Below are 19200 nucleotides of genomic sequence, written 5' to 3' on the forward strand. Positions count from 1 at the left end.
CACTAAAGTGTGTGGGCTCACTTACACCTACCATACCCCTCTCAACGCCTCCTTCTACTGACGCAGTGCTCTGCTGCTTTCGAGCTACGTTTGCAATGTTACACAGTCTGTAGTAGCGGCCGTGTAGTTATGGTGAAGCTGCTGAACCCATAGGAAGAGCACTTCTTGGGAGACATAACTGTGTCCCCTCTGGACGAATCCTCATGAAACTTTTCAAAAGAAAGTATATGGCCCTGTCAGATTGATTATGCAAAGTTAGGCGAGGTTTTGTGGAGGAGGGACAAAGTTAGATGGGGGTCCCAAAATGTGTGGTTTTTCCCAAGGACGCAATAGGAAAAAAAAGTTGCTCATGCCTACAGCCCTAACAGCTAGGTGGATTTTCACCAAATTCATGGTAAGAGCGGTGGCTTGGTCTTGGAAGCATGCTTTTGTTTGTAGATTTGGTGTAAATCCATCCAGTAGTTTATTTTTTATAATGGCCACAAAGAAGGTAAAAAGAAAATGAGTGATATCTGGGTTCGGTCTGCAGAATCACTTCTGTGTTCGGTTCGCGGATGGGTCTCTGATTGGTACAGAGAGCGTCCATGATCGAATCGCAGACAGCACCCTTTGTTCGCATACATCACAGTAAAACATAATAAAAAACACAACATTGCACTTGTCAAACCAATGAAACAATCTCTGGGGATGTGAGGGGCGATTAGGATGGGATATGGCCATGAAAAGCCAAAAAAACAGGTGGTTTTTCATCTCCGATGTCCGCAAAATGTCCGGGGACAGCCCTGTCATGTTCGCAAACATTTCAGATGTTCGTGGCATCCATGCATATTTTTGCATTACAAGGTTGGTGAAAAGCAGTTTTTGGATGGCGTATAACTTTGGCGTCACTCAATGAAACTGTGATCTTATGCTAGAAGTGACCTTGAATGGTTCTACAAAGTTTTGCACTGTTTTGCCAAGAGGTAACAAAATTAGAGGTGGGTGGTGGGGCAAAATATTTGATCATTTTATTTGATGCTGTTTCATGAATCGGCACAAAAGTTTGCAAAAATATTTATGACCCAAATTTGAATGTTTTTGGATTTTGTGTAGAGGGGGAACAATTAGAAGGGGGAGTTTAAGATTTTTAGATGGGTTATAACTTTGTTGCCATTTGACAAATGTGCACACAAGGTTTTAGAAAGATTATAAACCCAACCTTGAATTGTTCTGCAAATTCTGAATGGATTTTGTCAACTGGGAGCTAAGTTATATGGCTTTTTTATGTATATACATTTTAGCACTTTTCAAAAAATAAAACAGATGGATTTGCAGGAAAGTTGTGCAATGAGCATTGACAAGGACTTGAAAACATGGTTGACAAATGTGTCAGTGTATTATTTGTTTAAGTGTCATAATGTAAGTACAACAAATAGTGATATACCATTGGTGATTGAGGTATAGCTGGTGGTCATGGGCAGTGGCCAGATTATGTGAGTCATCGGGCTACTGGCCATGGACATGAGAGACTGGCAATGGGGTGTAAGTGGGCATGGCCACCAGGGACCTGCTATGTGGTGAAGCTTTTGAAAATTGGGATAGGTTTGAATGGGAAAATAAATTCTGCCCGTTACTAAAATTCTGTCCATGGCTACAGCCCGAAATGATTCACAGGATCGCATCAACAGATCGATGTGACTAGCGCTGCATAGACTCAGCGACAATGCAAATCAGCAGATAATTACCAAGCACGCCGTACCAGGTGCCCACGTGGTCACCAGGCCACCCCTTGAAATCATTACCCACCCTTATTTGGACCATAGTGGGATAAGATATTGGGATTGGATACTGGACTAATGTCCACAACCTCACAGCAATGACTGGCTCACAAACCATATGCCTTGAGAAAGACTCTAGAGAGTCGAATTACATGTCGGCTGAGTTCTAACAATAAATATAGTATCAAGAATGGTTTTGAAGACTGCTTCATTACGACAACAGTTACTTATTGAATAACCCAGTGCTGACGTTATCAGGGTTCAGTCTCCTATTCGAAACCTAACACTTGAAGAAGGAAGGGCACCTTCACAAAAAAAACCATCACCAGCAGCAGACTAATCTGTTTAAAGTACTAGATGAAGCGCAGTGATCTACCCATTCTACCGCCCTGCAATTTCTTGATAATCATGTACTCTGATTTGATTATTGGGGCATGCAGCATGGCCGAACCCTAGGTTTGAATGGGAAGAAATATTTTGCTTGCGGCTACAGCCTGAAATGCTGTACTGAATGACAGCAAACATGCGCGAGGAGCGTCAGCAAGCACCTGAAAGCATGGTTTTGCAAATCTGTTTTGTGTTTTATTTTTCCAAAGTGTCCAAATGTAAGTACAAAAAATAGTGATATAAGTTTGGTGCATGGAAAATGGGCCGGGCCCTCACAAAGGACGAATGCCTACTCTGAGTTACTTATTGGGACATGCAGCATGGTTGAAGCTCTAGGTTCAAATGGGAAAAATAAATCTGATTGCAGCTGCATTCCGGAGTGCTGGACGGGATTGCAGCAAACTTGCGTGAGGAGCATCAGCAAGGCCCTGAAAGGATGCTTTTGCAAATCTGTCCTGTGTTTTATTTTTTTGAAAGTGTGGAAACACAAGTACAAAAATAGTGATATAACTTTTCTGCCGTGGCCATTGGAGAGAGAGAGATACAAGTTTGGGTTTGGTGCATGGACAATGGGCCTGGCCCTCGGCAAGGACGAACGCCTACTTTGATTTACTTATTGGGGCATGCGGCATGGGCGAAGCTGTAGGTTTACATGGGACAAAAAAAATCTGCTTGCGGCTGCATCCCGGAGTGCTGGACAGGATTGCAGCAAAGTTGTGCGAGGAGCATACGCAAGGACCAAAAGGATGCTTTTGGAAATCTGTCCTGTGTTTCACTTTTTTTAAATTGTCAAAACGTAAGATGAGGCTGATGAAGACAGCCTACTACTTCCTAATAAAAGAACAGCCGTTCTTGGCTTGTGGACACATTTAGGAAACCCATTGGAGCAATATGCAGAGTGGCTATGGCTGAAAGCTGTGGGCACTGGCCATGGCCGTAGGCTATGGTTAGTGGGACCAGAAGAAAGCTATTGGGGAAACATGTAAAGGGGCCACGGCTGAAGGCTAGGACCGATGGACATGGGCAAAGGCAAAGGCCATGGCTAGTGAGTAAGAAAGAAAGGCAGTGTTTTAAAATATACACTGGACACAGCCAAAGGCTGTGCTCACTGTCCAGTGCCAAAGGCTTGAATGACTTGTATAGTACAGGGCCCGAAAGACATGTATCATATGATATGTCATTTATGATAAATGTCATGTCATATATGACACGCCTGTACATAAATATTTCAAGGCGCGACAAGACAAGGGAGGGAAGACAGAGGGATGACAAAACAAATGATCTTACTAGGCCTTGTGTCGTTCAGATCATGCAAGTGCTACGGCAAAAGGTCGGAAGGGAGAAGTGGGAGTGCCAGGGATAGGGAAGTGGAGGAAGTGCATTGCTCTGAGTAAGTGCAGCCAGGGCAGCTCAGCTCTGGATAAGTGCAAGGAGGCAAGGGACTGTGGGTAGCAGTTACAGCCCCTGAGTGCATGGTAGGCCCAGAGGCAATGCAGTGAGACTGATCATGGAGGAACCTGGTACCCAGTACACTCTGAGGGTAGCCAAGCAACCAGTCAGTGCAGGAGACAAGTAGGTCAGCAGGGGAGAGAGAGAGAGAGAGAGACAGAGAGACAGAGAGACAGAGAGACAGAGAAAGAGAGGAGAAAAGGATGGTCTTGAGCTGCATCAGGTGGTCCAGCTCAAGTTTGATAGGGGTAGAGAGGCCAATCCAGAGGGAGGCACCTGCAGAGGAGATAGATCTACCCCCCACTCTCTGGCTGGAGAAGCATCTGACCCTCAGAGAGTTTGAGGAAGCTGAGAAAAGGGCTCGAGACGGAAGGTACTTTGGAAGTGAAAGTTGGATGCAGTGCAGGCTCCAGCCCAAGAAAGCTTTGTGGTTAATGCAGAGGGTCTTGAACTTGATCCTTGCAGCCACCGGGAGCCAGTGGAGAAATTTCAGGGCTGGAGAGATATGGTCCCTGGTCTTGAGGCCACAGACATTCCTGTTCTGGATTAGTTGCAGAGGGTGGAGAGCATGGGTGTAATTTTAGGGGGGGACAGGGGTGTTTGTCCCCCCCAACTTTCATAGCACACCATTTTGTCCCCATTAATTTGGCTGGGGCACCTTTTCTTCAGATGTCATGGCCCCCCCAACATTATCAGCAAAGTTACTCCACTGGTGGAGAGTAGAGGAAGGCAGATTGAGAACGTGGCTCTTGCAGTAGTCCAGCTTAGAGAGAACCAGGGCTTTGAAGACAGTGAGCTTCTAGGGGAAAGTGAGAAAAGGAATAATACGTTAGAGGAGGTGTAGCTGGTAGTGGGCCTTCTTGGCAAGGTCTGTGATGTGAGGAGAGAAGGAGAGTGGAGTCGAAGATGGCCACTGGTTACTTTAAGGAACACGACCGAAGATCATGTCCACCTAGTGGCTCCAAAAGAAACATATTGGGGGAGCATGTATAGTGGACACAGCCAAAGGCTTTGGTCACTCGCCATGGCCAAAGGCCATGGTTAGTGGCCTGGTAGTGTTTTAAAATGAAATGTACAGTGGGCACGGCAGAAGGCCAGGGGCGAAGGTCCTCGCTAGTGGGCACAGCACCTAGTGGGTCCAAAAGAAACATATTGGGGGAACATGTACAGTGGACATGGCCAAAGGCCATGGCTAGTGGCCCGTAAAAAATGTACGATATAACAGAACCCTTGAAATTCACTGAAAAAACCTTAATTAAGAAGCAGTTAAGTTCATAAATGCAGTTAACTAAGGTTTTTTTCAGTGAATATCAAATGCTCCAACCACAAGGCTGTCAGGAGTATACTGCACTGATGATCCCTAATAAGGGTTTAAACAGGTATGTAGTTGTCATGGCAGCCTTGCAAATGTCTGTCTTGAGTTAATTAAGCTATGTATAAAGTAGTACTGCCCTCTTAGACAAAAAGACAATTTCCTGGAGAAAGAGGTTTGCATTTGAGCTAATTTGCATTCCCACAATGCCTTGCTGTTGCGGCTCAGAACAGGTGATGAACTTCCAGCGATGGCTACTAGGTGGTGTTGTGGAATGTGTGACTGGGCTCAAATGGACTTTCCTACTATATCTAATAACTAATATATATATATACACACACACACACACACACACACACACACACATATATACATATATATGGTACATTACTCACCGTAATCGTTTTTCTGATGCTTGTATCTGCTTAGATTCACATGCTGTGCATAGCCCGCCATCTAGTGGAATCTGCGGAGTATTACAGTTGTTGTTTTCGAAACTCAAAAAGGGACGTTGACAGGGCGTGCCAGTAATACTATCCCTAGTGTGACGTCCACTGTACCCATGATCCCTCACGCATCAAGGTCCCTCAGATTGCATTTTTTCTGACATGAGATAGTATGAGGTGTAGCGTGAGTACAGCTATATCCAAGCAGATACTTATTAGACAAGATCATAAGCATCCCTGCGCCTTCTCTCCGAGGGGAGGAAGGGTGGTTCGCATGTGAATCTAAGCAGATACAAGCATCAGAAATACGATTACGGTGAGTAATGTATACCTTCTGAGGCTTGTGGAATCTGCTTAGATCACATGCTGTGCATAGATTAGCGAGCAGTGGAAGAAGGAGGAGGGACGTGAGAAGGTTCATGAGCGAATAAGTGTCTTAGAACCGCTTATCCCACTTGTGTATCTGTCTTGGAACGGGTGTCAATGCAGTAGTGCTGAGTGAAAGTATGTATAGAGCTCCATGTAGCTGGCTTTGCAAATACTGTCTAAAGGAACATTTGCTATGAAAGTCAGCATGGCTCCAGTACCTCTTGTGGAATGGGCCCTGGGCATAAAAGGCAGTGTTTTATTTGAAAGGGAATAGCACAGTTGGATACATCTGACTATCCACCTTGAAATGGCGTGCCTGGCACTATGGAGACAAACAACTGATCTGTTTTTCTTAGCGGTCTGGCCTTGTCTACGTAGTAGAGAACCGCCCTCCTCACATCTAGTGTGTGGAGTTTTACCTCAGCAGAGCTTTGGGGTTCTTGGAAGAAAGCCGGTAGCTCAATAGACTGGTTAACATGGAATTTAGAAATGAACTTAGGTGAAAACCTAGGGTGAGTTTGTAAAACCAGTTTGTCCTTATGTATAGTAAAGAAAGGATCCTGCACTGACAGAGATGGATTTCACTGACCCTTCTTATGGAAGTGATGCCTACTAAGAAGGCAGTTTTATAAGTCAAATGTTTGAGACTAGATTTGTGCATGGGCTCAAAGGGGGGCTTAGTAAGTACCACATTAAGGTCCGAACCTGGTGGTGGGAAATTGGAGGGTGGAGTCTCTTTACCCCTTCCATAATGCTTTGACAACTGACACTTTCCACCATGACACTTTGTTATGGGAAGTGGTGTAGGCTGATAAAGCTGCCCGGTGCACTTTAAGTGAGTTAAACACTAAACCTGCATCCAATAGGTGGAGCATATAGGTGACGATATTAGAAGGAGTACAATCAACTGGGTTGATTTGCTTATTCTGGCACCAAATAACGAATCGTTTCCATTTGTCATAGGAACAATGCCTCGTGTTAGGTTTGCTTGATTCTTTCAAGATCTCCATACATCTCTGGGGTAAACAGAGATGTCCGAACTCTATGACTTCAGGAGCCATGCTGCTAAATTCATTGAGCTGGGCTGAGGATGCACTGTTAGCCCCTCGTGCTGGGAGAGTAGGTTGTACCGGCACGGGAGTTTGATGGGGTTGCACACCGTCAGTTTGCATAGTTGTGGATACGATGACTGTCTTGCCCACATAGGAGCAACTAGGATGAGCGTCATCGGTTCCCTGTGGATCTTGTTCACCACCTTCCTCATCAGAGAGGTTGGTCAAAAAGCATAGGCAAACATCCCTGACCAATTCATCCATAAGGCGTTTCCCTTGGAGCCTGGCTGGGGGAACCTGGACGCAAAGTCTGGGCATTGCCGATTTTCGCTTGTGGCGAATAGGTCTATAGTTGGAAAACCCCACAGGGAAAAGAGGTGTTCTACGACTTCTTCGTATAGACGCCACTCGTGTTCTTCTGGCAGGGGGTCTCTGCTCAGAGAGTCTGCTAGAGCGTTGAGTTCCCCTGGAACATGTTGAGATGCCAGGAACATCTTCCGTTTGAGTGCCCATCTCCAGATTTTCTGTGCAGGTCTGGATAGATTTGGAGAACGTGTCCCCCCTTGTTTGTTGATATAAAACATTGCTGTGGTGCTGTCTGTTAGGATCTGCACCGACAGACCTGTTAAATGGGGTTTGAATGCTTGGAGGGCTTTGAACACTGCTAGAAGTTCCAGCACGTTGATGTGGTTCTGAGCCGTAGAGTGAGACCACAGACCCTGAGCTGTGTGGTGAAGGTAGTGGGTCCCCCACCCCGCTAGTGAGGCATCTGTTGTGACCACTGCTTGTATCTGTGGATCATAGAAGGGTTTCATCTTGGTCAGATTCTCTCTCATCCACCAGCGAAGATTTTGTACTAGTGTTGGCGAAACGACCACTAGATCGTCCCACTGACCGCTTGCCTGAGACCATTGTTTCGCCAACCACTCTTGTATGGGACGCATGAGCAGGTGCGCGTGGGGAACCAGGTAAATGCAAGATGCCATCATGCCTATTAAGCGCATTGCTTTGTGTACCCTTATCTGGCGGCTGGCCTGATAGTGTGGTATTTGCAGTAACAAGTTGTTTACTCTTTCCTCTGAGGGAAAGACTTACCCTTCCTCTGTGTTTAGAATAGCTCCTAAGAACTGTTTGGAGGTGCTGGGCACCAGGCTTGATTTTTTATCGTTGATCAAGAAGCCCAATTGGAAGATGAGGTTGATTGTTGTCTGAATGTTTTGTCTGCAAATCAGAGGTGATTCCCCTGTTATGAGCCAGTCGTCCAAGTAAGGGTACACTGGGATTGCCTCCCTGCGCAGGTGCGCTGCCACCACTGCCAGTACCTTGGTGATTACCCTTGGAGCCGAGGCTATTCCGAAGAGCAGCACCTTGAATTGGTATTGCTGGTTCGCTATCTTGAAACGCAAGAACCTTCTGTGCGCTGGAAACATTTTTTAGAAGTGGGATTACTTCTTGTAGCGTGGTCATGTGGAACTTTTGTGGCTTGACATACTTGTTTTCAGGCCTTAAATCTAATACAGGGCACATTGTTAGATCTTTCTTGGGCACAAGGAAGTAAGTTGAATATATACCCCTGCACTGTAATTTCCTCTAGAAGAATCCGTTGATGTTCTTCTGAGTGTATCTTTTGTCTCGGGGGATGATCGTGAGGTTTTTGAAGAAATTCTACACAGTAGCCCCCTGCTACCATTGACAGCACCAATCTGTCTGAGGTATTACCCTCCCATGCGTGGGTGAAGTTGGAAATTCGTCCTCCTACTGGAGATGCATGGGAGGGTACTTGGAGCGAATGTCACTTACTCTGAGGTGGCATAACACCTCGAGCTTGGCCTCTGCCCCGAGTACCACAACCTCTTCGTTGTCCTCGTGGGTAGCATTGAAAGGATTGTCTTTGGTTGGTACCATAGGATCCCTGACCCTGGTTGTATCCAGATCCCCTCTGGGAATTCTGTCCCCGAAAGCGGCAAAAATTGCCGTTGCCCCTCTGCCCCGTGGGTTTGTTTGTGAGCTGGCTTAAAGACTTAAGTGCTTCGTATTCGTCTTTAGCAGTTTTTAGCGCGTCTTCTACCGCCTTGCCAAAGAGCACATCTTTTTCAACCTGCATATTGATTAAGGTGGCCTGCGTTTCTGGCCTGAAGTCTGATTGGCGAAGCCATGCGTGTCTTTTAATGATATTGCCCTCTGCGATGATTCTACTCGCATTGTCTGCTGCATCAAAGTTTGACTTTAGGAGACAAGTAGACAACGCTCTACCATCTGCTGCCACCTGGGCTAATTGGGACTTAAGTGGCTCAGGTGCAGATGAAAGTAATGCTGAAACCTCATCCAACCTGTGGCATTTGAAACTTGCCAGGAGTGTAGCGTTATTTGCAATGCGAGTCTGGTAGGCTGCAGAAGAGGCTACTTTCCTGCCCATTGCATAAATCTTTTTGCTCTCCTTGTCCGGAGGGTCCTCGGAGGAAGCAATGGGAGTCCCTGCTCTTTTCCATGTGGTGGTAACCAACAGGGAGTCCGGTTTTAACTGGCCTCTTATGTAAAGAGGGACGGAAGGTGCAGGTCTGAAAATTCTTTCAACACGCGGGTTAACGGCCCGTGTGAGGTTGGGGTGTGAGGTTGGGTGCCTCCAAAGAAGGTTGGATTCTGCGTTGTACAGACTTTAATATTGGAATGGATTGGCCTACTGTTTTTTTTATCTCCCAAAAATTGCTCAGCTTAGTCCCTGTCTTCTACCACCTCCTGGGTATCTATGCGGAAGTGTTCTGCCACCTTAGTTAGAACTTCGGTGAGTAGTGGTTGGTTGTCTATAGGGGAGTCTACTACTGGAGCATACTGATTAATGTGTGAATCCAAGGAGTAAATGTTGGTCTCCTGGTCTGGGTCTTCATCATCCCCATCATAGAATTCGTCTAAGTCCACATCCATAAATTGAGGATCAGATGTATCAATAAACGGAACATCCTCCTGTTCTTCTTCTGGATGGACTTCAGGGTCATACAGATCTAAAACTCTGCCCTGACTTTGAACATCAGTACGAACCATCTTAGAAGGGGGTTGAGACACAGGGGGTCGGGAGCTCGAAGGGGCTGAGGTGGGTGGGGTGGTCTGAAGGCTTAAAAGCTGTTCAGGGTGCTTTTGGAAGAAGTTTCCAATGAAGGACATCCTACGCATAACCCTGTCGATGTCCTCTGTGGACCAATCTTTCAAGCTTGGAAATACAATTTTGGGCTCGGAGTCGGGAAGGCCCATGTCTTCATTAGTGGGTGGGATAGGCTTAGGCCTAGGGTCTTTAGGTTTGCCCTTGGATATGCCTTCTGTAAGGGAGGTTTTATGTGTTTTATGGTGTTTGTCCCCACTCTGGGTCCCAGAGGAGAGTGAAACTGACTTCTTTGGGCCTGACGTCTTGCTAGATGAAGAAGACCGTCGAATTTCGGGTGTGGGGGCTGAGGTTTTGTCTGCGGACGAATGACCTTCAGGCGTTGTTATTATTCCGTCTTTTGACATTTTACCATCTTTCGACGTCTTTCTGTCTTTCGACTTTCGACTTCTTTGTCTTGTCATGCGGCAATCTGGATCGAGATTGTCCAGAGGACCGGGATTCATTCGAACGTTCACGGGGTGCCGAGCGTTGTCAAGTACTCGATTCCTCTATTGAGTGTCGACTAGGGGTTGTGTGTTTTATGGTGTGTGTAACTGGAGCGCTACCGCCACCGGGTGTGATCCCCACAACATGGCCGCCGGCCTGTCCTACGGGGTCGGGGGCTTGCGCTTGGGTAGCTACAACTACTCCGGTGCCCTCGCCGTCCGAAAGTGCGGCATCGCTGCCATCGCTGAAGGCACCTTCCACTTCCATGGCCTCAAGTTGCCTGGCATGGTGGGCCCACCGCTTAGTGGAACTGTCTTTCAACGTCTTAGGCTTGAAGAGCCTACAGGCTCGACAAGACGTCTCGACGTGATCTCTCGGGAGACAAAGGTTGCACACGAGATGTTTGTCTACCCTGGGGAACTTACGGTTGCACTTAGGACAAAACTTAAATGGGGTGTTCTCCATAATACTGGGTAAGGGTGATGGCAGCTGGGCGAACAAAGTGTAGGAAGGGGAGAATATGCATTCTACAAATGGATTCCTAACAATAGCCTCCCCCCCCCTCTCTGCCTACTCTCTGGGCACCGAGGCCCGCGGCGGCCTTCCAAGGCTGTTTGTTCCATCACGATGATATTCAACAGTAGTCTTCTTTCTGATTCTTCGGCGTAGAATTATGAAGTCGAAGAAAGGATAGAAAGAGAAACTATCTTAATTAACAAAGCCAATGGCTAATTTGCCAAAAGGTACTTCGCTATACGCGTCCGTCTAGCATGGAGGAAAAAAACAATCTGAGGGACCTCGATGCGTGAGGGATCATGGGTACAGTGGACGTCACACTAAGGATAGTATAACTGGCATGCCCTGTCGACGTCCGTTTTCGTGTTTCGAAAACAACAACTGTAATACTCCGCAGCTTACACTAGATGGCGGGCTATGCACAGCATGTGATCTAAGCAGAATCCACAAGCCTCAGAAATATATAACATTGCAGGTGCATCACATTCAACTCAATAGCACTCATTGCATTAACGCTACAATTCGAACGTCTGGCCTGCAAGTCTCCCCCAGACATGCTCAGGAAGGGCATTTACTGATGATGCTATTCTAGGAAATATGATGAAACACAAGCTATTACAACATGTGAAATCAGACTAAATCATACAGCTCACCAAAAACAGGAAATTACATTTCTTGATTCTTGAGTATACTTTGCAAGAAGTGGTTTGTTAATTATTATAACCAAAGGCAACTCATTTGTATTGAAATCAAGATTTCGCTGAGCAATATGATGAATGTGTGGGAATGACAAATGCAACTAGTCTACTGGAGATGTTTCCAATGAATTTTGATTTCACCTTTGTAAGAAAATCATGGTGGCAACAGTAAAGACAGACACAAGTGATCACCGTTCAAGGGTGTTTATTAAACTGTTAATGCAGGGTGGAAAAATGCCTAAACTAAACCTAAAAGATGAGAACAAGCGTTGACCATCAAATGAAAATAAGCCAGTCCCAGTGGCGTCATGTCAAAATAAAGGGGCCTATACTACGAAAAAACCTATTGCCAATTCCTTATGCTAAATACAAAAGAGTGTGGGATATGGTATTCAAAATAAAGAAGAAAGGTTTTCACAAATAATAAGTGAGGATGTGATTGGATCAAGGTCTCCCTTCCCGATGTTTTTTAGCACGGGACAAGGTGGGACTTTGGAGCACAGCACACGCTCAAGCCTTCCCAGCGCGAGCTAACAGTTCTGTATCAGCTATCAGGTTCTTCTGTGGTTATGCCTCTTTAAAATGAAAAGTCTCTTGCCTTCGAGGCCTGATGCTCTCACAAACACACATAAAGTTCTTGTTCTATGAACACATTGGGTGATGGCTTCACCACTAGGTCCCCCTCTTCTGGGCACAGATCCCTCGCAAGTCGAGTTCAATAACTTTATCAAAAACAAAAAACAGTTCCTTTCTCAATGAGCTTTGGGTGGTGACTTTCCACCCCTGGATTTTCCTCAGCCGGGCTCAGACCCCAAATAACAAGGGGGACAGTTCGCCTCCCCTGCAATGTTTCTTGCTTTCACAAAATCTTAAACAGTCATTCGGGCTTTGCCCCTGGTTGTCAGCTTCCCTCTGCCGAGTTCACTCTCAACAACTTTTGGTTGTCGGCTTCCCTCTATCGGGTTGACTCTCACCAGCCTTTACCAACAATTCCTCATGTACCTTTTGGCGTTGCCCCTCTACATTAGCATCCCTCGGCCGGGTTCACTCATGCTAATCTTCACGAAACACAGTTCATGTGCTAATTTTTCACCATATGGGATTCACTTCCCTTAACTTTCACAATCATCTGTCGGTCAAAGACTGTACAGAGGATTTTACAAGACCCCTGTATGACCACTTCGACCTATCTTTGCCTCTTCCCAAGAGCTTCTGGTTACAGTAGTCTGTTACCGTGGGGTAATCGGGCAGAGATTCTTCAGTGAGCACCCACATACTGCCGGACTCCTCTACTACTGGTTTTGCCCCTTCAAAATGATTAACAGTTCTTTGTTTGTTCAAAGTTCAAATAGCCACTTGCTACATTTCGTTCAACACAGTTCAGTTTCTTTATCGGTTCTCCCCTCGACTCACCAGCTGTGATGAACCGCTTAGCTTTCTTTCTCCTTGGAGTCAAGGTTGGTACCACTGAGACAAGCATCTCTCCCCGGCTTGGCAATCAGCAGAGGAGGATCTTGCGTACCGTAGACATCTTCTGCAACACACGTTGGCTATTGTTCGCGGACTTATCATTCACTCTGTGGAGGCTTCACAGGCCTTGGTCGGAAAGGACAAGATCGACTCTCCCTTTGTGACACTTTCGCTCTGCGCTGTCTTTCTCCTCCTTTTGAGCTGCCATGCTGAATTAGTTCTTACGTCATGCCGTCTGCCCTGCTCATAGTGTGCTGTTGTGCTCCACCTTTTATCCCTGTGGGGAAGGGAAAAGGCTGTCAGGTGTCTTTGATTCTGATCAATTGCCTGACTTTGCCTGACCCTTGTATTGGGACATGTCAGGTAAATGGCTCTGGTGTTAGTCTGTTGTCTTTCATGTTGTGCGAAAGTGTTCGTGTAGGAAAAGGGGGGCAGTGTTTTAGAATATTCTACGTGGTAGGAGGGGGAAAAGGTGTTCAAAGAAGGGGGTTACACGGTCTCACCCGTCGGTGTTCCATTCCCACTCCCCAAGGACCCCCCATACAGTTGATCCTCCCACGCTGGTCCACCCCCAGGAACTGGATCCAAAAGCGATGGCCGTGTCCTGGTCACCTGGATGACAGATCCCCAGGGACTAAACAGGGAGACACCTTCTGGTTTCTCACACCTTCTAGTGCCTAGTCATGCACGCCTCCTCCCTATGGAACCCATGACAACTCTGATCCCATTTAAAGACCTTTTTCTGTGCCTGATGGCAGCCACTTGCCCTTCCTTACCTGGCTGAACTCCCACTCCAGTTCCTTGATCTTCACGAGGGACTCCAGCAGCTCCAGGCTCCTGTTCGATTTAGTAACCAGAGTGTGAACCTGCTCCTCAACCTGGTTGTATAATGCAACAGCTGACTCAACAGCATCCCTAGGGAGGAAAAACGAGAAAGGGAGTGAGAGGCAGCTCCAGAATAAAAATAAATCACAAAGGATCGATTTTGAAGTTGGTCTTTAGGATGCACAATTTTTACAATTGTGTTGGAAAATGGCCGAGAACTGGCTCCATAATTTCTAGCCACTTTTGAAGATTACTGAAAACAAAGGTATTTTGTTTTGGCAGATCTCTTGACTCTTAGTGTGGAATTTCCAAATGCACCTGTTTTAAGCATGGCAGTGCTTAATATGTAAAAAAATAAATAATAATAAAAAGCGCCTGGGCACCCCATTTTTTAGAGCCCGGCAGAAAAATGTTGCTTGGAATATTTTAACTAGTTTATCTATAAACACTTTACCCCATAACATTACAGGGATGTCTTTTCACCTAAATACCAGGAGTAGCGGAAGTGACATCACACAACCCTTGACCTCTGATGACATCACAGGAAGTGATGCCATTTGACCCCACCCCAAAGTGACAGAATGGGAAGCGGCGGAACACAACCTTTCGCCCCTTTTCAAAACAGAAAGTGTTATCACATAGCATTGTTTCTTACTTAGTACACTATGAAAAAGATGGTTATGCTATGACTGTAATGTGATATACATTTCTTACAAGAATGGATCACCATATGTATCGCTAATATATGATATGATATTTTATTTAGAACTCGCACATACATAAGTGTTTCAAGGCACGACGAGACAAGGGAGGGGTATAAGGGAGGACAAAACAACGATCTTACTAGGCCCAGTGACATTGCGAACGTGCAAGTGCTGGGGAGAGGGAAGGGGGAAAGTGCAAGGGGCAGGGGAGGAGTGTAAAGAGCTGAACATGTGATCAAAACAATAACAGGTAGTGCGGCCAGCAGGTGGCAAGTGCAAGTATTAAGCGCAGAAAGGGTGACAATAAGTGCAGTTAAGGGGACGGTAGGGTTGCAGAAACATACCCAAGTGCAAGGGTTGCCAGGGGCATGGGCGTAATTTTAGGGGGGGACAGGGGTGTTTGTCCCCCCCAACTTTCATGGCACACGATTTTGTCCCCATTCATTTGAATGGGGCATTTTATTTTCAGATGACATGTCCCCCCCAACATTTTCAGCAATGTTACTCCACTGGCCAGGGGGCTGTGCGGGTATGTAGCACGGTGGGCAGGGATATGGCCGAATTCAGTGGATAGCCAGGTGCCCAGTGCAGAAACAGACAGAGATCAGGGAGAGAGGAAGAGAGAAGGCAGAAGCAAAGAGGAAGGTCTTGAGGTGCTTCCAGAACAGAAGATGGTTCTCCTCAAGTTTCAGAGGCAGGGAAGCTGTTCCAGAGGGAGGCCCCAGCAGAGGAAAGAGATCTACCACCAACTCGTTGCTTGGAGAAGGGACTGACCCAGAGGGAGTTGGAGGTAGAGGAGTGAAGAGCTTGAGTAGGAAGGTATTTCCGAAGTCAGAATTGAAGGTATTGGGGATCCAGGCCCTAGAAGGCCTTGTGGACAATGCAGAGGGTCTTGAACTTAATCCTTGTAGCCACTGGGAACCAATGAAGAGATTTCAGGGCTGGAGAGATATGATCCTTGGGCTTGAGGCCAAGACCAAGTCTCGCAGTCCTGTTCTAGATGAGTTGCAGAGGGTGGAGTGTTCTAGCAGGCAGATTTAGAAAGAGGCTGTTGCAGCAGTCCAGCCGAGAGTGGATCAGAGCTTTAGAGACAGTGAGCTTCTGAAGGAAGGAGAGGAAAGGAAGAATGCCTCTGAGGAGGTGCAGTTGGTAGTTTGACTTCTTAGAGACGTCAGATATGTGTGGAGAAAAGGAAAGCGTGGAATCAAAGATGACCCTCAGGTTCTTAGCCTCACAGGTAGGAGCAGGAAGAGGGCCAAGGAAGGCAGCCCAGAGAGTGACAGGAAAGGAAGGTGCTGGATTGCCAATGAGGAGGATCTCTGTCTTACTGGCAGTAAGGTAGAGGTCGTTGACGGTACACCACTCCTGGATTACAGACAGACAGTCAGAGATGAGAATGGGAGAAGGGTGGCAGAGGGGAGCAGTAAAACGAGATGAGTGTCATCTGCATAGCACTGAAAGTTGGAGCAGAGAGCAGCAATGTGGTGGGCAAGGTGTGCCAGGTATTGGTTGAAAAGCCAGGGAGAGAGGTTAGACCCCTGGAGAACACCACGGGTGGAGAGTGAGATAGAGGAAAGGAATGACCCCATTTGGACCTGGGAGGGTCTGTTGGAGAGGAAAGAGGTCAGCCAGGCCAGGGCTTGATCAGTGATACCCAGGTTATCACAGAGGTGGTTGAGCAGGATGGCATGGTTGACCATGTCAAAGGCAGAAGAGAGGTCGAGTAGGATGAGGACTGAGGGGGAATCAGAATCAAGGTTGGAAAGCAGGTCTTCACCGATGTTCAGGTGAGAAGTTTCCATGCTTCCGGCTGCTCTGAAGCCAGACTGATGGTCATGGAAACAACCAACAGAATCAGAGTGGAGGTTAAGCTGGGAGATGGCCAGTATTTCCAGGAGTGTGCCCAGGAAAGGAGTGATAGAAATCGGATGATAGTTAGCCGGGCAGGAGGGGTCGGCTGTGGGCTTCTTGAGAAGAGGGTGCACAAGAGAGTGCTTCATGGGGAGGGGAAGGCTCCAGTGGCAAAGGAGTGGTTGCAGAAGTCTGCCAGGGCAGGAGCGAGGGTGTCAATATGGCATTTGATGGTTTTGGATGAACAGGAAGAACCTGTTTTGATGAGACTTTCATAGATCTGACTTGTCTAGAAATCTCATCAGGGGAGAACAGAGGAAAGGAAGGTAAAGAGGGAGGAGAAGCGGCTGCAGGGGGGCCGTGGGTAGTGGAGAGTGGAGAGGGAAGAGGGAAGAGGAGGGGAGCACGAGAGCGTGTACCGGATGTCCTGGGTTTTAGAGATGAAATGAGAAGCCAGGGCTCTGCAGAGGGCCTGGGAGGGGAGAGGAGAGGTAGAGACTGAAGCAAGATTGGCCAGCTACTTGCAGATTTTAAAGAGTTTGGCCGAGTTGCAGAGACACAGGCTTGGATGTGGGCTCTCTTCTTAGTGCGGACAAAGAGCCAGTATTGCCTTTGGAGCAGGCAGCAGGCCAGTTTGTCAGTTGATGCACAAGATGCCCGCCATTTCCTCTCAACCACCCTACACTTGCATTTAAGGGTGACGAGGTCAGAGTCGTACCGAGTTATACTTGGCTTTGGGCTTCAAGCGGATCGTCATGACAAGGGTAAACACACTGAGAGTATCAGAGATAGCAGAGTGGAGCTTGAAAAGGGCTGTGTCAGGATGAGAGTTGGTCAGAAGTGGAGGAGGGGGTGCGAAAGTGGCAGCGAAAGCCTCCGCTGACACAAGCTTCATGGGCCGGATGACCGAGAAGCTTGGCAGTGGCAGTGCTGGAGCTGGCTTGGCCTGCGGTATAGAGAGGGAGAGATGGGAGGAAAGGAGAAAGTGATTGCTCCAGGAGAGGGGAGCGGTGAGAGGGTTAGAGAGGGGGAGGTCAGAGGAGATGAGACCTTCTAGAGTGTGGCCTGCAGAGTGAGACGGAAGAATAGAATAGAAAGAGAGAGAGTTGCAGAGGTCACGAAGGAGTCAAGAGGAGGGACAGGAAGCACCCAGGAGGATGATGAGGTCACAAAGGGGAAGGATTTGAGAGGTCGAAGCCAGGAGGAGGAGAGGTCAGCCCACTCGGAGAGGAAAGAGGTAGTCTGACCAGGTGGCTGATCAATAGTAGCAATGGTGAGAGAGTGGCCAGGAGAGAGAAAAAGCCTGCAGACAAGGCATTCGAAGGAGGAGTAGGCCTGCATAGGAATCACAGCTGCAGGAATCCACTCCGGGAAGATCAAGGCTAGGACCCCATTGGAACGGTTGAATCTGGGTGCGGAGAGGATCTTGTAGCCATCAGGGAGGAGAGTGTCAAAGCTTGTGACAGTGCTGGCCATGAACCATGTTTCGTTGAGACCGATGACATTGAGGTTGAGTTCTTCAGGAGGTGGCAGATGTCAGTGGAGTGTTTGACAGCTGAGCGAGAGTTGAGAGTGGCAATAAGGAGAAGGTTGCCAACCTTGAAAGACTTCTGGGGAGGCATACAGATCAGAGGTATGCCCTGCGGAGGTGTAGAAGGAGCCCGAGAGGCAGCAGAAGAGGAAGGAGGAGAGGGCAAGGTAGCCAAGGAGGAGGCAGAGATGGGAGGCAAGGAAGCCGGAGAGGAGAGAGAGGGCACAGCAGGTGAAGGAAGGAAGTTGATGAGGTGCGGGAAGCGTCTATCAAAGAGGAGAAGGTTGGCCTGAGGAACTTGGACCAGGGTGGTGCCATTGAGGTAGACATTAATGATTACCTTAGAGGAGTTGAAGGGGTCCAGGAGGGCCTCCCACTGGGTACCACCATTAATGGGAGATGAAGAGAAAGCAGAGAGCACAGAGACCATATGAGGAGTCCATATGTCGGGCAAAGGAACGACACAGAGGACGTCGGGGAGGGTCTGTCTGGAGGATGCGCTGGTGTAGGTGTCAGCTATAGGGAGGTCCAGAGTTAGAAACCAATATATCCTTTTTTAACTTCTTCCTACCAGACTTAGTGAGAATGGAATGATCGGCAATGGAGAAAAAGTTAGAGAAGATAGGAGAAATAGAGAGCGCCATAGGTGATGTAGAGGAGGGGGGAAGGAAGGGAGCGAGAGAAGGGCAGAGGGGGGACCACTATGGGAGATTGCGGGGGGGCAGGCAGAAGAGGTGGAACAAGACAGGAACAGTGGACAGAGTAACACAATGCAGTCACTGGGCACAGACAAAATCAGAACACAGTACAGCCACAGGGCACAGCTAGATTAGAAGGATAGCAAAAAGGTGGAACACAGTAAAGCCACCGGGCAAAGCTATATTCCAATTATAGCAAAAAGGTGTAACATAGTACAGCCACAGGGCACCGCTAGATTCGAATTATAGCAAAACGGTGAAACACAGTACAGCCACAGGGCACAGTTAGATTTGAATTATAGCAAAAAGGTGTAACGCAGTACACATATCAGTGTGTATAGGCCTATATTAGCACATTACTGTGAATGCAAGCAGTCGTCCAAGGGATAATGATGTGTTATTATGTAGCACTTACACGTTCACACTTTATATAGAAGTAATATGCATACAATATCACCCAACCTGTGTTGGTACTCATTTATCAACCTCAGAAGGATGAAAGACTGAGTGGCCTTGTCGGGATTCGCACCTGCAACCTGGCGATCACACAAA

General features: G+C 47.3%; 1 protein-coding gene across 1 annotated transcript in view; it reads right to left on the bottom strand.

Moving 5' to 3' along the window:
• Positions 1–19200, bottom strand: part of KIAA1755 (KIAA1755 ortholog) — a 435570-nt gene that overhangs the window by 177155 nt on the left and 239215 nt on the right. The window contains exon 11 of the mRNA XM_069652397.1: positions 13816–13954. Coding sequence (XP_069508498.1) covers positions 13816–13954 — 139 coding nt within the window. The remainder of the gene's footprint in view (positions 1–13815; positions 13955–19200) is intronic.

Source organism: Ambystoma mexicanum, chromosome 3p, assembly GCF_040938575.1.
Source record: "Ambystoma mexicanum isolate Mex_15411 chromosome 3p, UKY_AmexF1_1, whole genome shotgun sequence".
Lineage (NCBI taxonomy): Eukaryota > Metazoa > Chordata > Amphibia > Caudata > Ambystomatidae > Ambystoma > Ambystoma mexicanum.